This window comes from Arachis hypogaea, chromosome 13 (genome assembly GCF_003086295.3).
Source record: "Arachis hypogaea cultivar Tifrunner chromosome 13, arahy.Tifrunner.gnm2.J5K5, whole genome shotgun sequence".
NCBI classification, from domain to species: domain Eukaryota; kingdom Viridiplantae; phylum Streptophyta; class Magnoliopsida; order Fabales; family Fabaceae; genus Arachis; species Arachis hypogaea.
The window spans coordinates 96,645,329-96,666,413 of record NC_092048.1 but is presented as its reverse complement, the minus strand read 5'-3'; the positions used below and the strand labels follow the sequence as shown (position 1 = coordinate 96,666,413).

The window sequence follows — 21,085 nt, the reverse complement described above, 5'->3', positions numbered from 1 at the left end:
CTTTAGTTACAATAAATACCATATATCTATAAATACATAATATTGTAAAAGAATGAAACATAAAGTAACATACAATTATAAATAAAATAAAACATAATGATATTTACATAGATAATATTTAAATGATAATGTTAAAAAAATAAAAAAATTATTTTGTTTAATATTTATGAATTTTTTTTAATTATTTTTTATTAATATTTTTTTGTTATCAAAGATGTTTAAAACGCTGAAGCAACAGTCAGCGTACGATGCCTTGTAATATTAGTGGTATAAAATCAATATTAATAATATATATAGTATTTATATAGTATGAATGTATGTAAAATATGAAAATGACATGTGAATATACTATAAGGCATACATGTATCTGAATCTTTATGACAGTCTGCGCTAGCACGGTAGAACCCTAGTTATGTGAAAGATAGATATGGAGATTAAAAAAAAAACACCTACTCAAATAAAAATATTAAAGACATCTTTTTATGAAGAGTGTTGTATTAAAAATGTGTTTTGTTTGTTAAGTCACATTTTAAAAAGAATAATATTTTTATAATATATCAAATCAAATCTTTCAATTTATTATCTAATGATAAAAAATATACATCTTTAGATAAAGACAATTATAAAATTTTTATGATAGTATCCACCTAAAAAAAATGCTAAAATTTTTAATAGAAGAATGATAGGGACTAGCAATTTTAGTGTTTTGTAACCATCAATTGGCCATCAATAGTGTTTTTAATGGTGTGAGATTACATATAATAATGAGATATCACTCACTTTTGTTTTGATGGTTAAATGCTGGCCAGAAAATACAAAAGTTGCTGCCCTAGACTTTTTCTTTCCAAAATTCAAACCAAATTATCTTAATTCTCTTTATATATACAAGGATAAATTTATTAATTTTTATTAAATTAATTTAACATAAAAAATTATATATATATATATATATATATATATATATATATATATTTTTTTTTTTCCCAAAATTCAGTGGGACAAATACCCCCTCACGGCCTCACCAATGAACTTGAGGTCCGTCCCAGAAGCTGGCACCAATATACACCCAACAGGAATTAGTATAGTGCACATACATACCATTTAAGTGAAAGGTGAAACGTTTCTATTTATGATGGTATCCATCATCGTCATGGCAGTAAATTATTGGCACATCAAATTAGTTTCATGAAGGGCCAAATATACAATTACTTGATTGATGCTTATTGGTTTTGATTATGAGTAGACATTTTTGTTCCCTTCATCAATTGAAAAGGCCGGGGTAAGTGTATCATCGGATTCCCTTATTAAGTTGTGTTTATTGAGGAAGCAGCAGCGGGTTCATGTTCTGGTTGAGGAGGAGGCAAAGATACGATGACGTGTGATGGCGAGCCACCTTGGTGCTGCGGTGGTAGGACTGGAGGATTGTTGAGAATGAACTTGGTGGTGGTGGGGATGATGGAGCATCTACATAGTGGGCATGTGGAGTTTGATCGAAGCCAGTTGTGTATGCATTCTATGTGAAACACATGCTTGCAATATGGAATCTGTAGAACCTCCTCTTTTACCTCAAATTCTCCCAGACATACACAGCATCTGTTCAATTCACAACACAAATTAACATAAATTGATAATGCATCCATCAAGTTATCATTCTTTTTACTTAAATTAAATCAATAGGGGACCAAATTAAAACACACTGAGTAAGGAAAAGTGAATACAAGAGGGACCATCATGAAAAAGAAATATCAAAAAACTCGTAAAGTGCAGTCCAGCATTTTCGCCACTACGCGAATTCAGACAGCATCTATCCTTGAAATTTTGGGCTCTTACTATGCAATAAGCGTTGACACGTGGCGGATTTGTTAATTATTTATTTTATTAATTCAATCCTGCTGAGTCATTTTCCAAATTGGCATTCTTTATAGAACTTTGCACAAGAAAGTCCTTCTTGATATATTCGTTAATCTTTTTACCACCTCCTTTTTTCTTCCTGGAACGCTTTTTGCGAAAATAATGGATGTCATAAACGATTCTTAAAGCTTTCAAAGATTCTGCCGCTAATAACACATTTCAACTTTAGAAGAATATCATTCGTTTCAGAATAGCATTTTACGAACACAAAGACGTGGTGCAGATTAGTTAAATGAAACTATACATCAATAACAACAACAATATGCGTGGAATGTAGGAATTCGGAACAGTTAAATGTGAAAACACATCAGATGTACATGAATCTGAGTCCAAACTCCAATAGGATAGAGATAGAATAGAAACCACTAGCTAGCAAGAGCTACAGCTAAAATTCTCTTTCTTCCAAGGGTAAGAATAAGATACAATTAAACAAAAAACAAAGTGTGCGTGAGAGAAAATTAAAGAGAAAAGACTTACACGGAGTCCCTCGATCTCAGTTCCTCATCAAATAAAATTCTTGGAAGTTTGTCCAGAAATTGCAGCGTCAGATCTAAACGGTATGGCTGTGGAACAACAACAAATTAAGTTAAAAAGGAAGACGTTAATACTATCTAGTTTATGTAATTAACAACAAAACTACAAAAGGCTAAATTTGTCTTTTAAAATTATGATATTTAGTAGTGAAAAACGTATATAATAATAAACAATGGATTAGTGTTTATTTAGTATATTCATGTTAAACTATTAAAAACCCTAACAGTAAAATAATATGTATGAAGACGAAGAATGCATGCGTGTTGAAAAAGGGAAGAAAGAATGTTACTTACCGAAGAAGGATAAGGGTAGGGAGCAGTTTGAGGATGGGGAATTGTAGGAAGTAAGTGAAGGGGAGGAGAAGAGAGAGAGGAAGCCCTTCTCTTGAGGTAGAACAAGTAGAATAGGAGAACCAGAATTATGGAGAACAGTATTGGAATCGAGAAAATGAAGGCCTGGTACAGCTTTAACTGAAGCTCCTGAGGATACATATGTGGAGACGCCGTTGGAATTTCTGTTTGTGAAACACCCATCGCCACCAACAATAATACATATACATATAACAGTATGTATGTTATTGTTAATGTTACTTGTGTTTCAGTTAGAATGCATTTGACCACAAAAAGGACGACAGATATATAGATGCTAAAAACTGTTTCTTGACGAGTATAGGAGAGGTGTATGTGTATATGATGATGAGGTTAATAGCACGCTACATATTCCATTTTTTTATTTTTTTATTTTTTGAAATGATGGGAACAAGGGCAGGGTATGATGAACCCTCCACTAACATAAATATATTCACATCTCTTGCTCTCTGATCATTCTCTTTCTTTCTTTGTCATTATCCACTGCACACTACTTTGAACCACCTGGGCGAGTGACTGAGAACTGAGAACTGAACTTATTGTGGATCTGAACTCTGAACCTTCTGTTTTAATACTAGTTAATTGATAGGCAAATTTTGATTTGACGCTACTAATTAATATAAAGTAGTATAGTATTATTTCTCATGCCTTTCGTAAGTGATGATTTATTCAGTGATCATTGAAACGATAATGGTAACCTTTTTAGATTTTATTCTTCTTCAATCAGGGTGACGAAAATGACACATTTGCCACTTCATTTCCTTTTGTCAACACAAATATGATGGGAGGACAAATTCTTCCTTTCTTTTTCCCTTCTTTCTTTTTTCTCATATATATTTTCGATTTTTCTTCGGCTCATTGTACTAATTAGTGGGCTAAATATATGCCCCAACCAAAGTCCAACAACAGTTTTTTCGCATTGAAAGAGATTCCACGAGGAAAAGGACAGGGTGTACCCTTCTCCTCTTTTGTTAGTTACCTGTGAAAAAGTTTTCGTGCATGTTTGTTCCGTGGTTTATACTTTATAGACCTGGACATTTAAAATTTACAAATAACTCAGACCAAAAAAGAAAAAAAAAAAACAAATATCCATTATTTCAGTGAATTATACAGTTATTTACTATGCCAGTGTCTCGAATTATCTCTTTTAGTGATAATAAAAATTAGAATAAAGTATCGTTTTTGTCCCTAAGTTTGGGGTAAGTCCCAAAATTATCCATAACGTTTCAATCATCCTATTTAAGTCCTAACGTTTCAATCGTCCTATTTAAGTCCTAACGTTTCAAAATTGATTCAATGTTGTCCTGTCGTTAGGGATCCGTTAACAGAATTGACGGCGGGACAAAATTGAGACGATTTTGAAACGTTAAGAACTTAAATAGAACGAAAACGTTAGGAACAAAAACGATACACAAAAATAAATTTTAATTTAATTTTATCTTTCAATAATATTAATTTTTTACTGTACATAGTATTCAATTATTTCTTAATTACATCTAAATAAATTACACTTAATCACATTATTTTCATTTTAAATAAATTTATTTTTTTATAATTTTAAAAAATTTTGATACATTAGAGACAAAAGTTATAATTTATATTTTATTATATATATATATATATATATATATTTTTTTTTTTCTTTTCTACAAATTTATATACTAGTCATTCTACAAATATTTCATGATAACTAAAAATATTTAAGAGTAAAATTATAAAAAAATTAATTTATTTAAAATGAAAGTAATATGATTAAGTGTAATTTACTTAGATGTGATTAAAAAATAATTAAATACTATGTATAGTAAAAAATTGATATTATTGAAGGATAAAATTAAAATTTATTTCTATGTATCATTTTTGTCCCCAACGTTTTCGTCCTATTTAAGTCCCTAATGTTTTAAAATCGTCTCAATTTTATTCCAGCGTCAATTCTGTTAACGGATCCCTAACACCAGGACAACATTGAGTCAGTTTTAAAACGTTAGGGACTTAAATAGGACGATTGAAACGTTAGGAACAACTTTGGGACTTACCCCAAACGTTGGGATAAAAACGATACTTTACTCTAAAAATTAAAACCAAACTTAGCAAACAAATTAGACAAAGATTTAACTCAAATTATATAAATCAACATGTGTTCTATATTAAGGAAATAGCTATGAGAAGAAATATCTTGGACCATGAAAGATCGGGAGAAACTCTTAATTTCTTTTCAATCTCAATGCTATTTCAAGGTTGCATTTGCCACCGTTCCTACATGCCTACCTACCTACCTAGCTTGGTGTAACTTTTACTTCTCTCTAATATTGTAAAAGAACACATGCATTTTGAAACTAAGGAAGAGACGTGGAGCTAAGTAGATGTATATATATATACTCTGATCATGATCACTATTGTTGGTGGAATATGAAGCAACTAAGCTCTTTCGCTCAAAGTGGGTTTGGGATCAAATCTCAAACAGCTCCATTACATCAGATTCTCTGTCCCAGTGGGTACGAATAAAGAAGTTTATCGTTTTGCACCTTTTCTTCAATTATATTTTATATATACATATATAAGCAAAGTGCTTCAACTTGCTCATCGTGACCTATTACCTAGACCTAGCTGATTGGATATACTATGCTAGTAAATCCTTAAGGTAGCACTCAAATCAGTGATGTTGAATTTAAATATTACGATTGAAAATAGTATTTCATCTCAAAAAAGAAAGAAAGTTGCTATCAAGAGATCTTCCTCTTATACAATGGAAAAGTTAAAATGTAAAAGTAACTTACTTGTAAAGCAAACAACGAGACATCGAAGGGGCGTTGGAAGAAAAAGAGATTTAGGGTCATAGTGCACGTTAACAGGGTTGTCCACCAATGACTAGGAGGGCTATCAAGTAGTACTAAATATATTATACTATAATGATGCAACTCTGGACTTCCAACAACATGAGCGTGATACTGATAGGCATAAAACTTGATGGCTTCTTGAACCTTAACTATACCATAATCATCATTCCAACTTATGTTCAACAACTTTCCCAATTGAATGATGTTTCTATCTGATAATAACAGCATACCAGTGTCCAAATACCTATTTTAGAAAACAGAATACTCTCATGTCTTTTTTATTATTGAATTAAATTTATCTACTGATCAGTGCAAAATCACAGTACTTTTTTCATCATACATACTAAAAACCTGCATGATTTGAATACAATTAAGCCAGCAGATGTACAAATGATTGAAATGTACAAACATCAACTCGGTCCTGTCCAGCATTGAACACTGATATTGCTAGTTATGCAGTGAATTGAAGCAGATAAAAGAAAAAAACTGAGGAGCAAATACACATACGTAACAAGAAAGGGGCTACAAGAAAAAGCCATAAGATATTGCACTTTTGTGCCTTCTGTCAAGATAAAGAAAAGGGTTTTGCAGATTAAGGAATAAAGAGAAAAGGAGTCACAGACAGACCTTTTTCATTCCCGTAAATGACATGAAATTTATGAGTTTGAATATAAAATCCGAAATAGTTTTATAACTCTACATATGTTGTAAGTGAATTCGACCATATTAAAAAAATACAAGAATCCAAATGAAAATAAAAAAAAAAGATAAAGAGTCACATTTTATGGTGAGTAACTAATATTTCCTTTTCCTAATTTTGAAAGTGGATGAACGGATGACATTGTCATCAGCGAGGAGTGTGTCCTCAAGAATGGTAATGGATTCAGGCTTGGTGAAGTAGGTGAAGAGAAGATAGATACCATCCAAGTAAGTGTTGGACTCTCCAGCTCTGTTTTTCTTCCTTATGCTATACGCAAGTGGAATTACTCCTCTGTTAAATACCTCCACATACATGGCACCCCCAGCAACAAGCAGCTGCAAACACACCCATCAATTTCAGTCAACTCCCATCTTATCTTAATCCTTACTATTTCTAAATTCAAATGTGAATGATAAAAGAACATTCAGCTAAAACACAAGCATGTAGCACACAAGGGTTATGAAATAAATACCTCCTCGTACTTCTGGGTGAGTGAAAGTCTCTCATCCTCGGACATGTCAGGCCTCAAAACCGCCATAGTTTCGTATTGCCTGAGTCCGGGTGGGCACTGGGGTTCCTCCTTAGGTTCGGTAGCTGTAAAGCCAGGCCCGGGAGTGATGGGGTCGTCCTCGGACCCGAATCCAGCGCCTTCGAAGAACGAGCCAGAGAAGTCGAGGGTTTGGGCTCTGAGAGGGAACCCGGATAATTGGGTTCTCTTTTGGAGAAAGGGAGGCTTGTGTGAAGGAGACAGGGAAGTGGAGAGAGAGTTGGAGGGTGGGCAGAGTGGAATGGACAGAGAAATAGAGGACGCCATTGTTGCTTGGCTGCTTGCACTCTCTGCAGAGACAGAGTGCTGAACTGAAATGATGTGGTGTGGTGGGAATGAGATTATACTTTACCCACAGATAAGGCAAATCCGAATTCTGCCAACGCCTAGGGCCCGGTTAACGGGTTGGCCCAAACATCAAAGTCTTATTTTGATGTTTCCCTGTATAAAAAGTATTAATTACTACAATAACGATTTTTATTTCAAAAACTAATTTAAACACATTCTAAAACCTGTTTTTTTTTTTTTTTTTTTTGTCTTGATCAAATAAAAGATCAGAATCTGAGGAATGTTATTATATAATCTAATCCATTTTGCTGAACTTATCAATTCATGTTTAATTTTTTTTCATATTATTTTCTAATATTCATGAGTATCTAAGTATATAATCTAACTTTATAAATAATGATAAAACCCCAAATATTAATATCAAGCATGGATTTTGGGGGAATTAAGTGAAATTTTGTCCCTTGACTTTATATTATAGTCGGTAAGACAGATAGTGCATGGAAATTACCAGACCATGTTTGAACTAGTTCAACTGATTTTACTGACTATCGAATAAAAGGTAGACATCAATTCAAGCTATTTTCAATTATGTTATAACGATATAAGCGATCCAAGAGTCGGTTTAGTCCTGCCTTCCTTATCTACCCCACCGTTCCACCAATTAGCTGAAAAACCAATGCCTACCTTGCACACCTGCATGCATGTAAAGGACATGGTAAAACACAAAATGTGTATAGTATAGCGATTTCCTATAAAAGAAAAAGATAATAATAAGACTAGACCCATGCTGCAAGAAGCATTACCTGTTAAAATCCAAGGTCAAAGCTTGGGAACGTTTCATCCTCAGGACTTTCACTTTCATTGATGATGACGTGATCACTCGAAGTCTATATGAATAAGCCAACATCAGCGGGCAACAAATATAACTCAAAGCAATATTTTAAAATTGAGACAGCTGAATATATGACCAGGCAAGGCGAGGCATTGCTATCGGAAATAATGGCACATGAAAAAAAAATGCAAAGCAGTCAAAGAAAACAGACCTGTTGGGGCATTATTTTGGCACTCCCTGTTAAGCAGAGTCAACTAAGAGTTACTTAAGATGTTATTATAACGCATAGCTACTGAGAATTTAGTCAAAATTTGCAAGCTCCACTTGACTTGCCTTTAGAAAACGAAGAATCGAGGGATTTCACAGTCCCAGTTGATCCGCAGTCCACAGTATGGAGGAATGACCCATGGCGTGATTGGCCACCTATAGAAATCCAATATAATCACATGAACAGGCCCTGAGAAGCATGTTAGCATCTAGTTATGTTTTCTATCTAACCTATGACGGAGCTCTCCTGAGGCGTAGGGTATTGTAAAATGGACAATATTTGATTGGCTGCACATATACCAGAAATCAGTCACATTCAGGTCCTTAAGTTGATAAAGAAAAACCCTCTAAAATGCATCCTCCTTGCAGATAAGAGTCACGCCAAAGGCAACCATTAAGTACGAACCATCACGTAAAGCCTTAACTGGTAAGACTGTCCTCTCTGACTTCATATCTTCTTTCCCTGGAAAGAGACAGTTCATGCTTGCATCTTGCTCAATACAAGGCTTACTTGGAGGTAGTCCTGCAATGTTATACACAAGGACAAGGTCAATATAGCATTGAATAGCCGGGAACATATAATCCTTATTAAGTGTTAACTATCTTTCCTGAAAGTATATAGAAGGAGGCTATGTTAGTATTTGCAATCCACTTCTGAGACAGACACTTGTCAATCTATAGTTCTTTCAGGAAAAACAAACTAAAGATTAGAAAAAAGAAATTTGATCTTAATGAGCAGAAACTGTAGGCAATGGACACGAAAACCTAACATAATGTGACCGAGGGTGTAAAATGAGAAGGAAAAAAAGAAGGGGGGGGGGGGGGGGAATATATAGTAAATTCTAAAACGTTCAAATGAAACTTCTAAATGGTATCATAACTATAAACTTCAAACCTCTAATTATTCAAGAACTAACCTTTAGAAACAGGTAGATTGACCTTGACAAGGCCATTTTGTCCATGTCTTAGTATTCTTCTCTGAACAACAGTATTACTATCAGTCTCTTGCTCATTCATCAGAGATTGATGGCTTCCTTCAGGTTCTCCAACTTCAACTAAATGTCCATCAAACTTTAATGATTCACCGGATCTTACAACTTCATCTTTCTTTAGGAACCTTCGTTCTAAAGGTCTTTTGCTTAAATCATATAAAACAACCTGAAAAAAATAATTGAAACTATGCCAAGCTTAAAAACAGAACATAAGACATCAACTAAAGTTTTTTCAGGATGATAACAGACAAATCGATGACAGATAAAAGACACTTATGGTCTTCTGGAGATAATAAGTAATCCACAGCAAGTGCAAAAATTAACCTGCCTCCCACGAGATCCACAAAATTCAAGTTCCAAAAAACCATCATGATACTTCTTGGCCTTTTTTGTTAACTGTGCTGTATATAGGACCTGCCATTCTAAAGTGAAAAGAAAGATAAAGCTGAATAATGAAACCACACAGGAACAAATAAAACAAATGCATAGGGGACTAGATGGCAAAAATTAGATAAGTACAGTAAGAAAGTAGAAACAATTTCACGGTAAATATATGCAAATGGCATACTGCAGATTAGAGCTGCAAGGAGTAAGAACAATGGGAGAAAAGGTAGTCAGCATCTTAAAAAAGAGCTGAGAAAATATAAAACTTTGTCAAATCACAAAAATTGTTAACTAACCCCTTTTTCCAACAGCTAAATTGGTTTCGTTATCAAGAGAAATATGCCGCCTGTCCACCTTCTCTGTGCTATCAACATTAGTTAAATTCTCTCCTTTAGCACTACAATCCGGTTTCTTATTTCCTTGACACTCACCAATGTCGATCAAATATGCATCAAATGAAACTGATTCACCAGGTCTAATCACATCATCTTTCCTTAAGAACCTGCTGTCTAGGAGTTTCCTGCTTTCATCAAACAGCATAACCTAAAATAGAGACACAGACAGCAGGATTGCAGGAATAAGCATTCATTAAAGAAAAAGGGTTAATTATGTATTTACTAAATGATTTTTTTTTTATGTATACAAGAAATATGGGTTTAAAAGTCAACCTGTCCTCCACGAGACCCATGGATAACTAGCCGTAAAAATCCATCATGGTACTTCTTTTCTTTCTGAGTTAGATGTGTAGTGTATAGCACCTGCCACTCTAATTGGAAACAGAAATTTTGGATTGTTTGGATATTAAAAAAAAAAAAATGGAAAATTACTTGCACATACGCAAGACAGAACTACGAAGTATGTAAACTGAAAAGTATTTGATGACAGACTAACCTGTTGAGCTAGGTTTTGTTGTTTCCGGACTGATCTCTGGTGACCCATACTTCAACAGCTCTCTCTTCTTAAATTCTGCAATGTTTAATACACCATTTTATAACTACAAATCTACAATGCAGCTCAAACAAGAAACTATTGCTAACCAACTGACGTGGTTAAGAGGCCCATCGCAGCATAACTTAAAATATAAACCAACCACTTCCAAATTTTAACATCTTCAATTACTTAAAATGAAATGAACCAAAAAGTCAATCTACCGAACTAACATATATGCAATAAAAGATTAAATAAATAAGCTTGGCATTATGAACCTTTGATAAGTCGTTGAGATGGACTGAGAGGCTTCCGTGTTTGTGCAGTGTTCCCATTCGCATTGATTTTGGTGTTCGTAACGGTAGGAGTCCTGAATATTCTTGAAGCAGTCCTGTGTTTTGTAGGAAGCTTGGGGTCAGAATGGGGCTTGTTGTGTGGCCGGCCCTCAGGATCGCCAATGTCGACAAGGTAGCCATTGAACTCCAAAGTCTCACCAGAGGCAACGGTTTCCTCTGTCTTCAAGATCCTGCACACCAAGAGTTTCTCGAACTCATCGTAAAGCGCCACCTGCACAGCGAATTAATTGCGCCTGATTGGATTTGAAATTGAAGGGTAGATAAGAGAAAAAGAGGTGGGATGGAGACCTTGTTGGTGGAGATTTGGAGGTGAAGGAATCCATCGAGGTAGAGCTTGCGTTTCTGTTTGATGTGCTTTGTGTAAGTCACCGACCATCGTTTCGACTCTTCCATTCTACTCTATTCTCCCCTCAAACCAAAAGCGCAGAATAGAATGAGTTAGGAAATTCCAAATGTAAAGAGCGCGGGAACTGTGACTACGACTCAAGCCCGACAAATGGTTGAGTTTTTAGTGGGAAGCCCAATAAAAGGGTTGATGTACTGTACGGAGAGGTCCGGCCCAAACCGAGACGGCGTAGCTTGCTTGTTTCCGTACAGTAATGGAGTGGAAGTTCTGTTCTTCGCAGTTTAAGGAACCTCCCTGGCTCCCTCAAACCACTCAGATAGGATGCTAATCTGTTAGCGCTAATCGATTAGTTATTTTTACCTTACCTAGACACAATGGGTATCATTACTTACTTGAATGCACTGTTGAGAAGCAATTCTCTGTTTTGCTTTTTATCTTTAATTTAGCCTCTACCCTTGGTGGCTTTCACTTGCCTTTTAAACTTTCCCCTGCTCTAATCAGTTGATTACTATTATTATTGGGTTGTATTACAGTGGGCGTCTCAATTCTATTCTTCTGAAAAAGGCTCTTCATTGCAAAATTTGAAGGATATTTTTTTTTATCTTTTTTAATTACCTATTAGGTTATACTTGTGCAAAGAGGCATTGAGCAGGGGTATTTTCAGACTTTCGTCGTTAACTTCCATAAGCATACACTTAATTTCTTGGTACTTGCATGCATGTGTGTGACGACTCCCTTGGAAGCTAGAGTACACACTGGTTACATATTAATTTTCGCCCAAAAGATAGAGGGCATACATCAGCAAAAAGAGAAAAAATAAAATAAAAAGTGGAATAATGACATAACGATAATAATCAGCATAAGCATGATTTATAATTGATCACGATGAATAATTAGGCTTGGATTCTTGGCCGCCATCACGAACCTCCACCTGTGAAAGGTTCACCTCCCCGTTGGCTTTCCTTGCTGCTAATTGCTGCTTGGTTGACTTATAATACGTGGCATAGAGAATAAGCTGCGCCGCCGATAGCAATGTGCCAAGTCCATTTGGTACCTGTCAATAAGATTGATTCAGTTCATTAACTGGTGGCATAGAAATGAAACAAAGAAAAGAGGGGCTTGTATGTAGTTGTATTTACAGTCATGAATGGATCGAAACGAATGAGAGCATAAGTGGTCCAAGCCACACCGTTCCCAAAGGACGCCAGTGAGATGGAAAGGGGCATGTATTCAACGCTTTTGGTCTTGACCACCAGTTTCTGGAATGGAATAATGGAATAGCATGAGTATAGCGTAGAGTGGTTGTTTTGGATGGTGAGGTGTATAGTTAGTACTTACCATAACGGCCAAGGGGGAAGCATACATCAAAATGTTGAAGACAATGCATGTGGATCCGACAAGCTGAGAGCGTCTGTTGAGGTTGTGAAGCAGGGTTAACGTGATGAGGGAGAGAACCGTAATGAAAATGAGTTCCACCATGAGCCACATGAAAACCTTGAGCCTCTTGCTGCGCTCGCAGTACATCAAGAAAAGGGTGACGTAGATGATCTCGATCACGCAACCTGAGCCGTTGATGGTCACGACCAGCAGGCTGTGTGGGTGCACCATAGGTAGCCCGTAGAGGGTCCAAACCATGCAGTTCGCTAACGTCGCTAGGTATGGCGCGGGAGAATACTGCTCCACTGAACCTCTCTTCCATATAGCGACAAAAGTTGGCCTGTTACATTACATATGCAATGCTTTTTCATTCAAAATGGCCCAACAACACATGCATGGTGCATACAAGGACAACGCAAATGCTAACAATCTTTGCGTAATGCTTTAATTTGCTTAGCCCCAAATTTCAATTTAATTCGTGCATGCTTTTTGACATTTAACATACAGACGGTAAGGTACGGTAACTTGAAAGTAGAAGATCGTATCATTTTTCAGCAAAAATACCCATCAACTCTCCCCCTCCCCCACCAGGCCACCACACAAAAAAAAATTTAAATCAACTCAACTGATCTCCCCACCCCTCTCACAACTCCCAATACCTATAAAAAAAATGAACATTTTTGTCTTTAGACAAAAAATTAATAATTAATCTTAAATAATTTAATATATTTAACAATAAATTATTATTGTTCAAGTGAAGTACCAACCGTATCTAAGAAAGACTATTGTTCAAGTGAAGTAAATAAAGAGTTATCTTTATCCAACCAAAGTAATTAAGTACTTAAAATTGGCTAATTACCATATAATCAAATTAAATATCAATAAAAACGTTAAACCTTAAAACCCAATAATAAAACAGCACAAGCAATACTAATTAATTAAGTGTTTTGCATTAAGACACTTGTTTCCTTTTTACTCTAGGAAGATCAGATGCAGATAAAAATTAACAAAAAATTGGCCTCATAAAAAGGGATAGTTAAGAATGAAGGCCAAATATATCAAACTTACACTGGGGACAAGAACAGGAAGGCAGAAATTATGTTTCCTGAGGAAGACAAAAGAAAGTAATTAAGATCAATGATGATATAGTAGATAGAGATGAAGTAACTAATTAATTAGAGTGCGAGAGAGACCTAAAATGCCGACAACAGTTCGAGCGATTTCTGCTGAAGCTGCTGCAGTCATGGCTGGTGGTAGCTAAATAATGAGAACGGAGATCGAAGCGATCAGCAATTCAGCAGAGGGTGGTACCTTGAAGAAGAGGATGAAACTACAATAAAAAGTTAAATCGAGTTGAGTTTGGTGTTATCCAAATTAATCTGGTTGGGTCATGTCATCTGCATGATTTATAAGCCTAAGTGAGTGTTTGCTCTCTCCTAACTTATAGTGCCCAAAACCTTACTCATTCACCAGCTATATATACACATACAATGTATATTCAGATACAAAAAGCGGTCGATTAAATTTCCGAGACACTCTCAGTGGCTCTATTTACAATGATACTATAATTATACACACAACAGTACAGTATTCATTTCCCCCCGTTACGTGTCCCATTCCTTCCTATAAACAATATCGAAGATATCACATCCCAAATTAGTGATGGACTCCTATTACTTAACCAACGCATGTAAACAAAAACAACTTAGGAAACTCTCGAGTCTTGAATAATGAGCAAGACCACAAAACTAATATTATAATGAGAAAAGTTTAACAGAAAGTATAATTTATTATTTTTAACTATTAATTTAAGTTTTTTTAATTTAATAATTTAATAATATATTTTTAACTTATATTTTTAAATATTATTGATTAACATTAAAAAAATTATTGATTTTTTAGCATTTTTTAATTATAATAGGCAATTCAATAATATTTGGGAGGCTATAAAAAATAGCGTAAACTTGTCTTATTTAATATTTATTAATTATCGTTAAAATTAATAAATATTAAATAAGATAAATTTCAGTTGTTTGCACTGATTTTTTATTATTTTTCTAATATTACTGTAGTCAATTTCAGCTAATATTATATTAAATTATCAAATAAGTTCAAGCTCATTAATAGAAAAACTTTTATTGAGTTTAAATTTTAGATATTTTTATTGAATTTTAAAAAAATTTTCATGTGTTGAATGTGATCTTTACATATTAGATGTGTAATATTAATTGTCAATATCTTTTCTTCTTTTAATTAATTTGTTAACCAATTTCATGAGTCTTTACAATCAGTCAAGCTATCAGTCAAGCTAACAATCGAGAGAAAGGATCGAGTTCTCTAAAAATTTGAAAAAAAAAGTGTTTATTCAACTAATTCTTTTGTGCAGGTTTTGCAGGAAAAAATATTTTCAGTGAATATAATGAATTATAGCTTCACTAGTAATATCATTATAAGAAAAATGCTTAATACTGTCAGATGTATCGAACTACCGATAGATTTAGCAAGGGTAGTTATCGACGAATTTAACGACAGATTTTTCAATGGTTACAAGTGTAAATCCGTCCCAAAAAAATCTTACTATTGGATTCCATATAATCTGTCCCTAATTCTAACGGCAAGAAGGGCACAAAAATTTATTTTATAAGCACCAATTTTACCGAGGGATTTACTGTCGAAAATTTTCGACGGTAATGTGATTTAATGAAATGCGGCATTTTGGACAACTACCAGTACATTACCGTCGAATTTATACGTTGATAAATTCGACGGTAAAATTGAATGAAATTCAAATTTAGAAACCCTTTTCCCCACTTCTGTAACTTCACCCTCTCCTCACTCCTTCTCTCTCACCAGGGACGGACTTAGAGGGGGCGAGTAGTGGCCTCGACCCCCCAAAATTTTTAAAAACTATATTTATATATGAGATATTTATTTAAAAAAATAAAAAATATTATATAATTTAGTATTTTTATATGTATTATTTTTTATTATGTGATAGATTTATGTCTTAATTATTTAATTCACTAATATTTTTCACTTAACTAATTTAATATCATATCCTCAAGTCTTTGTAACTTTCAAATTAGTTTTTATATAATATTTTCTATATTTATCTAAAAAAAATCATTTTTTTATTTTATACTAACATATTTAAAATTTATATTATTATATTAATAATTATTTGCGTAGTTATATTTTGGTAATCACATTATGTACTTTAGATATTCTTTTCTTATAAAAAATACTTATTTTTCTTCTAAATTTACGTTGTTGAAAAAAAGACTTTTATAAAAATATCTTATATCTTGTATTCTATAAAGGTATTGTGTCTTTCAAATAATTAATAATTTATCATTTATTTTTAAATTTTTAAAAAATTTTGAAAGAATTAATTTTAATTAATAAAATATGTGATTATTTTTAACTAAACACGCTATAAATTATTGGTACTTTATAATTTTATAATGTACTATTGATATTGTTATATTTTTTTATGTAACTAGCATATTAAAAATAAAATTGTAAAAAAATTATAATTATATATATATTTTTTTTGATAAATTTTTTGAAAAACCAACTCTAATAACTATATGTTAATTATTTTTATGGAATGAAAAAAAAATTTATCTAAAATTCGGCCCTCCATACTAAATTTTCTGGATCCGTCCCTGTCTCTCACATTGGTTCTCCCTTTCCTCTCCCTTTCTCACCAGAGATCTAGACATCACTATTACTGTCTCGTGGGTCGTCGTTGCTGCCAGATGCCAGATGTCGCCATCGCTGTCTCAGGTTCCATCTCCATGTTGCTGCCTCGTGAGCCGTCACTGCTGTCGGGTTCCAGCCATTGCTGTCGCTGCCGGGCTCCAGCCTTCACTCTCGCTGCCTCAGGTTCCTCCTTCAAGTTAGTGTGAATTTTTCCTATTCTTCAGTTTGTCAATTTTTAGGTTTAGGTTTCTTTAATTTTCTCGAATTTATATGTATTTTATATATTTTTTATTAATTTTGTATTTGATTTTTTGTTTTAAAATATAAATTTGTTTAAAATTTCAATTACTTTTGAAAATTTTTATTTTAAATTTTGTGTTTAAATTCTATTTTATTTTTTTTAATTTACTGGTTAGGATATTTCAATTTTAAAATTGAAGTTTAAAATTTATAATTTTTTTGAAAAGTTGTGTTTAAACTTCATGTTCTTATTTACATTTATTAAGGTTAAGTCAATCAATTTAGGTAGTTAGCATTAACTTTGTTTAGTAATTAGATTATTTCAAGTGAATTAGGTTTTGTATTTTAAATTAATATATTTGTATGAATTAGATTCATTATATTACTTAAGTTAAATGACTTTTTGAATTAGTTTTACTTAGTGAATTTAACAAGTCCTCTTTTATTATTAGGACTATTATTTTGTTTGAGATCTATTGGAGTTCACTTCTTTCATAGTTTCTGTAATTATATTTTGTAGGTTATTCGTGCAGTGCTCAAGTGAATTCATTTTCTATCTCTAAATATAATGAATTGTTTAAATTTTATGTCTGACTTACTTTCTTAGGATAGAATTTAAGGATGGATGTAGGAGAAAATTTTTTAGTGACGCCTTCTCGAAACTCTTGTTTACTAAAAAATTTCGGAATAATAAGAAATTGTGACTAGAACGGCTAGAAATTGATGTTTGCTTGAATACATGCTTGTTTTAATTAATGCTTGCCATTATTTCCTATGTGAAAATTTGAAAAAACTTTTTGGCAGAGATCTTTAAGTTAAAGGAAAAATCTGTCGAATTTTCTTTTAAATCCTTGTTTGGTTTGTTAAAAAATAAAGATTAGATTTGGAGGAGGTTTCTAATTATAGATGAAACTCTACCAAAATGTTTAAAAAATCTAAATATAATTGAATAATAAAATTAAAAACAAAAGTCTTTTTCGAGACATGACATAGCAAAAACGAAAGACACAGCAAAATTTAAATCGAATTTGAAGTTCATAGATTTGTTCAAATTTAATTTAAACTACTAAAATAAGAAATCTAATCAGAACAAAATCTGAATTTAATTTTGATATGCTCTAAAATGTAGCTCTTCCTACTTCTTGTATCTTAAGTAATTTTTTAATCTGAACTAATTTCAACAAACTTTGTTAGAAGCGGTTTAGATTTAGAAAACTTTTTCTACTTGACTTTTTGAATTTGAACTAATTCCAACTAACATTGTTAGAGGTGGTTTAGATTTAGAAAACTCTACATGTATGCAAGCATTAGTTGTTTATATTGAGGTGTTTTTATAGTAGGATTTGAGTTGTAGGTTGTGATTTGGATTAGAGTCACTGATTTTTGAAGTATCTTTGAATTTTATCTTGTTATGTTCCTGCAGTTCTATCAAGTTGCTGCATTATTTGGGGTTAATCCTAAAAGGCTTTTTGCATGCAGATTCTTTTGTTTTATGGTTTTGTGCACATATTTTTGCTATCATATTATTTTTATGACTGGTGTTAATTGGTATGCTCTTTGTAGACATGACAATAAGCATAGGTGTCACGAATCGGCCTCGTAATCTAGATAGAAGGAGGGCGTCTACTAGTATTCCTTGGACTTTTCGGCCGTCGCCCTCTATTCTGACCACCCATGGGACTTCATAGGTAATGGGTGCACAGGATTACCTATTCATCATGGTCCCTAACCCCAAATATGTGGCTCCTTTTGCTGCGCCAACCCCGCCACCTGGAAGTCGCCTGGCTACTTCACTAGAGTGGACTCCTTCACCACCCCATTCATTCAGCAACCCACTACTTCGACTACGACACCACCTCTAGCGATAGATAATATAACAACCCATATTTTCAGTAACAGACTTCTCGAGCTTCATACACTAGGAATTCGCAAAATCCCAATAACACGGTTAGAATGCGCTTGACAGGCTGATTTTAAAAGTGCAGAAAAAAATAAATATTAATATTTTATTATAATAATATTTTAAGATAATTTTATTTTATTGATATTTTAGTTATGATATTTTATGATAATAATATAATAACCAAGCCAAAAATCTACCAGTACGGATTAATGCCGGCACTCTTATTACTAGTATCATTTATACTAGTAGCTCCTATAATTGCTCTAGGAGTATAATTACTTATGATCTAACACATCTAGTTTTAGCAATTATCCCTTTAGTAATATTTTCTTAATTATTACGGGTGACTAATCACCCTTGAGATTTGGCCAGCTTCAATTATAGCCACCTCCTGCTTGCTTACTTGTCTTCGTACATGACTTGAGTGCCACATCTTGGTTTCCTTCTTTTCTTCATACGTAGCTTGGAAAAAAAGAGAACGAGAGAAAAAGGTTGAAAACTCCATAATCGGTAAGTTTCTAATGTTCGATCCTTTGGTTCTAAAACTCTAACGAAGAATCTAAACCGATTAAAATGTCGTCTCTTCCTCTTCTTCACAACCGTACTAGATTTGTCAACGTCAGAAACTTTTTTCTGAGCCTGTGAATGAAGATTTGTTATTATATATATTATGATTTATAAGTCACTTTTTATTAAAAAAAAACTAGGAAGAAAGCGATCTAGAAATCGTCGAGAAAAAACCAGTTTTTATAAGCTAACATGATGAGGTAAGGTTTGGTAAATTTATTATAAACAAAATGTGTTTTTATGCTGACTTATGGCTAAATGTCTGAGGTTTGAAACTAAATGTTTCCATGACATTTTGATAGATTCTGGTGGATGAATTTTTGGGCGCTGGGCGCTCTCTCTCTTTAGCAACTTTGGGCACTATGGGCACCCTTCATGGGACCTCACCTGGGCATTTGGCACCTAATCATGAAATATATGTAAGGCGCCCAATCATATACATGCTTGAAGGCGCTGGGTATAACGACCTAATTTCCAGTATGACATGCTCATACCGAAACATCAAGTGTTACCAACTTGAAACTACATTGACATTGTTATTAATAATATCAAGCCTGTAATTGGGTTAATGAAACTCAATTTTTATGAAAAACCTTTCTTAAAGAAAATAAAATCACAATCAAAATGATAAACAAATATATATATATAGCACTTACAAGATGAAAAGTTAGTTACTCTCTCACAGTCCTGAACATATATATAACTCAAAACATCTTCGGAGTCTGGCTTATAGGAAACCCCTAATCTGATGCCCAGACTGGGCTAGTCTTTTAAACTAATCTTTTAGAAAACAAAAGTGAGGGTCTAAGACAAAAGAAAGACTAAATCGGAGAGCTACCAAATGAAGAAGCTGGTGTCACTACCTAATCGTTGTTAGAAGTCAAGTCCACGCTCTCTATATCCATCTCAGGATCCTCATCATCCTCAGAATTCAGATCCACAATATCTATCTCCTCGATGTCCTCATTGTCATAAATAATAATGACCTCTGATGTACTCTGGGGACTACCATCACTGCTGTCGCCTACAAAAACTGTTCCACTAGGAGAAATTGACTCAACTGCTGAGGGCTGACCAGAAGCTACGGAGGAAGTCCCGATAGGCTCTAAGGTCAAAGGGTCAGAGGAGCAAGTAGAAAGAGACTCTATCGACATATCCAAACCTACTAGAGGAGACTCAGGGATGTAGTCATTGACGACAAGGCCAGGCTCAAGCACTATCTGACCATCCTGATGTGTTAGAATAGGACCTCCATGCATGTGATCAAAAGGATGGTGAATAGAATCGGAATGTAACCACGACAGCAGAAAAGCATACGGTGTATCGGGATCAAAGAGAGGAGAAGCTAGTGGGTGTTGAAAGGTATGATCTCTAACTACGTACTTACGGACTTGAGGCTCCACAGCCACCACATAGAAGCTGTGAAGGACAGGATTCTCCTACACATAAGGCTGCTCGAACTCATAGAAAATGACACCCGTCTCCATCTGAAAGGGGTAGGAAGATAGGGGGTAAGAACTGGATAGTTCTTAGTAGGGTTGGGGTAAAATAAGTTAATTTGCTTTTTATATAACGGTCATGTGTTCTGAATCAATCAGACCACAACAAAAGAACATAGAGCAAACAACAAACAAAAACAAATAGCAAGTGATATACACAACCAAGTATGAGGCATGTCTAGACCTAGTGCAGGTAATGAGCTCATCCGTCGGTTTTCGACCCGTGTTCGACATTACATTCTTACAAACGTTGTTTCTCATTGCCATCGCTTCGGGGTATAGTGCCTGGTACACTTTTGGGTTATAGCGCCCCTACTGCTCCCACGATTAAAGTGACGGCTCACACTCTTGGGCTATAGCGCCCATACCGCTCTTCAGCAAATCGCCCGATAAATCGATGACAAGAAGAATCATTGGTGTAGCACTTCCAACCACAATTATCTCATCACATAATTATATAACTTTCAAGATATAATAATTCTTTATCCAAAATTCCACAATTTTT

General features: G+C 34.0%; 4 protein-coding genes across 4 annotated transcripts; all 4 read right to left on the bottom strand.

Moving 5' to 3' along the window:
* Positions 1-1,100: 1,100 nt before the first annotated feature.
* LOC112732408 (probable E3 ubiquitin-protein ligase RHA4A) lies at positions 1,101-3,443 on the bottom strand. Its single transcript, XM_025781121.3, has 3 exons — positions 2,739-3,443; positions 2,389-2,474; positions 1,101-1,593 (listed from the first exon to the last, which is right to left on the bottom strand). Exons 1-3 carry the CDS (start codon positions 2,976-2,978, stop codon positions 1,305-1,307), a joined length of 615 nt encoding a protein of 204 aa, XP_025636906.1. The 5' UTR covers positions 2,979-3,443; the 3' UTR covers positions 1,101-1,304.
* Positions 3,444-6,250: 2,807 nt separating this feature from the next.
* On the bottom strand, positions 6,251-7,316 carry LOC112732407 (small ribosomal subunit protein bS6c). Its single transcript, XM_025781120.2, has 2 exons — positions 6,823-7,316; positions 6,251-6,685 (listed from the first exon to the last, which is right to left on the bottom strand). The coding sequence occupies exons 1-2, from the start codon at positions 7,162-7,164 to the stop codon at positions 6,446-6,448; spliced, it is 582 nt and encodes a 193-aa protein (XP_025636905.1). The 5' UTR covers positions 7,165-7,316; the 3' UTR covers positions 6,251-6,445.
* Positions 7,317-7,588: 272 nt separating this feature from the next.
* LOC112732405 (uncharacterized) lies at positions 7,589-11,739 on the bottom strand. The gene is made up of 13 exons (XM_072212153.1): positions 11,232-11,739; positions 10,866-11,154; positions 10,552-10,626; positions 10,329-10,426; positions 9,957-10,203; positions 9,601-9,698; positions 9,202-9,442; positions 8,691-8,807; positions 8,516-8,572; positions 8,347-8,440; positions 8,229-8,250; positions 7,989-8,072; positions 7,589-7,878 (listed from the first exon to the last, which is right to left on the bottom strand). The coding sequence occupies exons 1-12, from the start codon at positions 11,334-11,336 to the stop codon at positions 7,992-7,994; spliced, it is 1,524 nt and encodes a 507-aa protein (XP_072068254.1). The 5' UTR covers positions 11,337-11,739; the 3' UTR covers positions 7,589-7,878; positions 7,989-7,991.
* Positions 11,740-11,933: 194 nt separating this feature from the next.
* Positions 11,934-14,306, bottom strand: LOC112732406 (bidirectional sugar transporter SWEET4). The gene is made up of 5 exons (XM_025781119.3): positions 13,860-14,306; positions 13,735-13,771; positions 12,628-13,006; positions 12,429-12,548; positions 11,934-12,343 (listed from the first exon to the last, which is right to left on the bottom strand). Exons 1-5 carry the CDS (start codon positions 13,909-13,911, stop codon positions 12,170-12,172), a joined length of 762 nt encoding a protein of 253 aa, XP_025636904.1. The 5' UTR covers positions 13,912-14,306; the 3' UTR covers positions 11,934-12,169.
* Positions 14,307-21,085: the final 6,779 nt, after the last annotated feature.

What these genes read in the sequence shown, in the direction of transcription:
- LOC112732406 (XM_025781119.3), bottom strand. Translation starts at nt 13,911, where the DNA reads ATGACTGCAGCAGCTTCAGCAGAAATCGCTCGAACTGTTGTCGGCATT. An exon ending in CTTCCCCCTTGGCCGTTATG is followed by an intron (nt 12,549 to 12,627) that starts GTAAGTACTAAC and finishes ATTCCATTCCAG; the next exon opens with AAACTGGTGGTCAAGACCAA. An exon ending in GTTTCGATCCATTCATGACT is followed by an intron (nt 12,344 to 12,428) that starts GTAAATACAACT and finishes TCTTATTGACAG; the next exon opens with GTACCAAATGGACTTGGCAC.
- LOC112732405 (XM_072212153.1), bottom strand. Translation starts at nt 11,336, where the DNA reads ATGGAAGAGTCGAAACGATGGTCGGTGACTTACACAAAGCACATCAAA. An exon ending in TCCAAATCTCCACCAACAAG is followed by an intron (nt 11,155 to 11,231) that starts GTCTCCATCCCA and finishes TTCGCTGTGCAG; the next exon opens with GTGGCGCTTTACGATGAGTT. An exon ending in AGTTAAGGCTTTACGTGATG is followed by an intron (nt 8,573 to 8,690) that starts GTTCGTACTTAA and finishes GTATATGTGCAG; the next exon opens with CCAATCAAATATTGTCCATT.
- LOC112732407 (XM_025781120.2), bottom strand. Translation starts at nt 7,164, where the DNA reads ATGGCGTCCTCTATTTCTCTGTCCATTCCACTCTGCCCACCCTCCAAC. An exon ending in TCACCCAGAAGTACGAGGAG is followed by an intron (nt 6,686 to 6,822) that starts GTATTTATTTCA and finishes GTGTGTTTGCAG; the next exon opens with CTGCTTGTTGCTGGGGGTGC.
- LOC112732408 (XM_025781121.3), bottom strand. Translation starts at nt 2,978, where the DNA reads ATGGGTGTTTCACAAACAGAAATTCCAACGGCGTCTCCACATATGTAT. An exon ending in CCTACCCTTATCCTTCTTCG is followed by an intron (nt 2,475 to 2,738) that starts GTAAGTAACATT and finishes GTTGTTCCACAG; the next exon opens with CCATACCGTTTAGATCTGAC. An exon ending in CTGAGATCGAGGGACTCCGT is followed by an intron (nt 1,594 to 2,388) that starts GTAAGTCTTTTC and finishes TGAATTGAACAG; the next exon opens with ATGCTGTGTATGTCTGGGAG.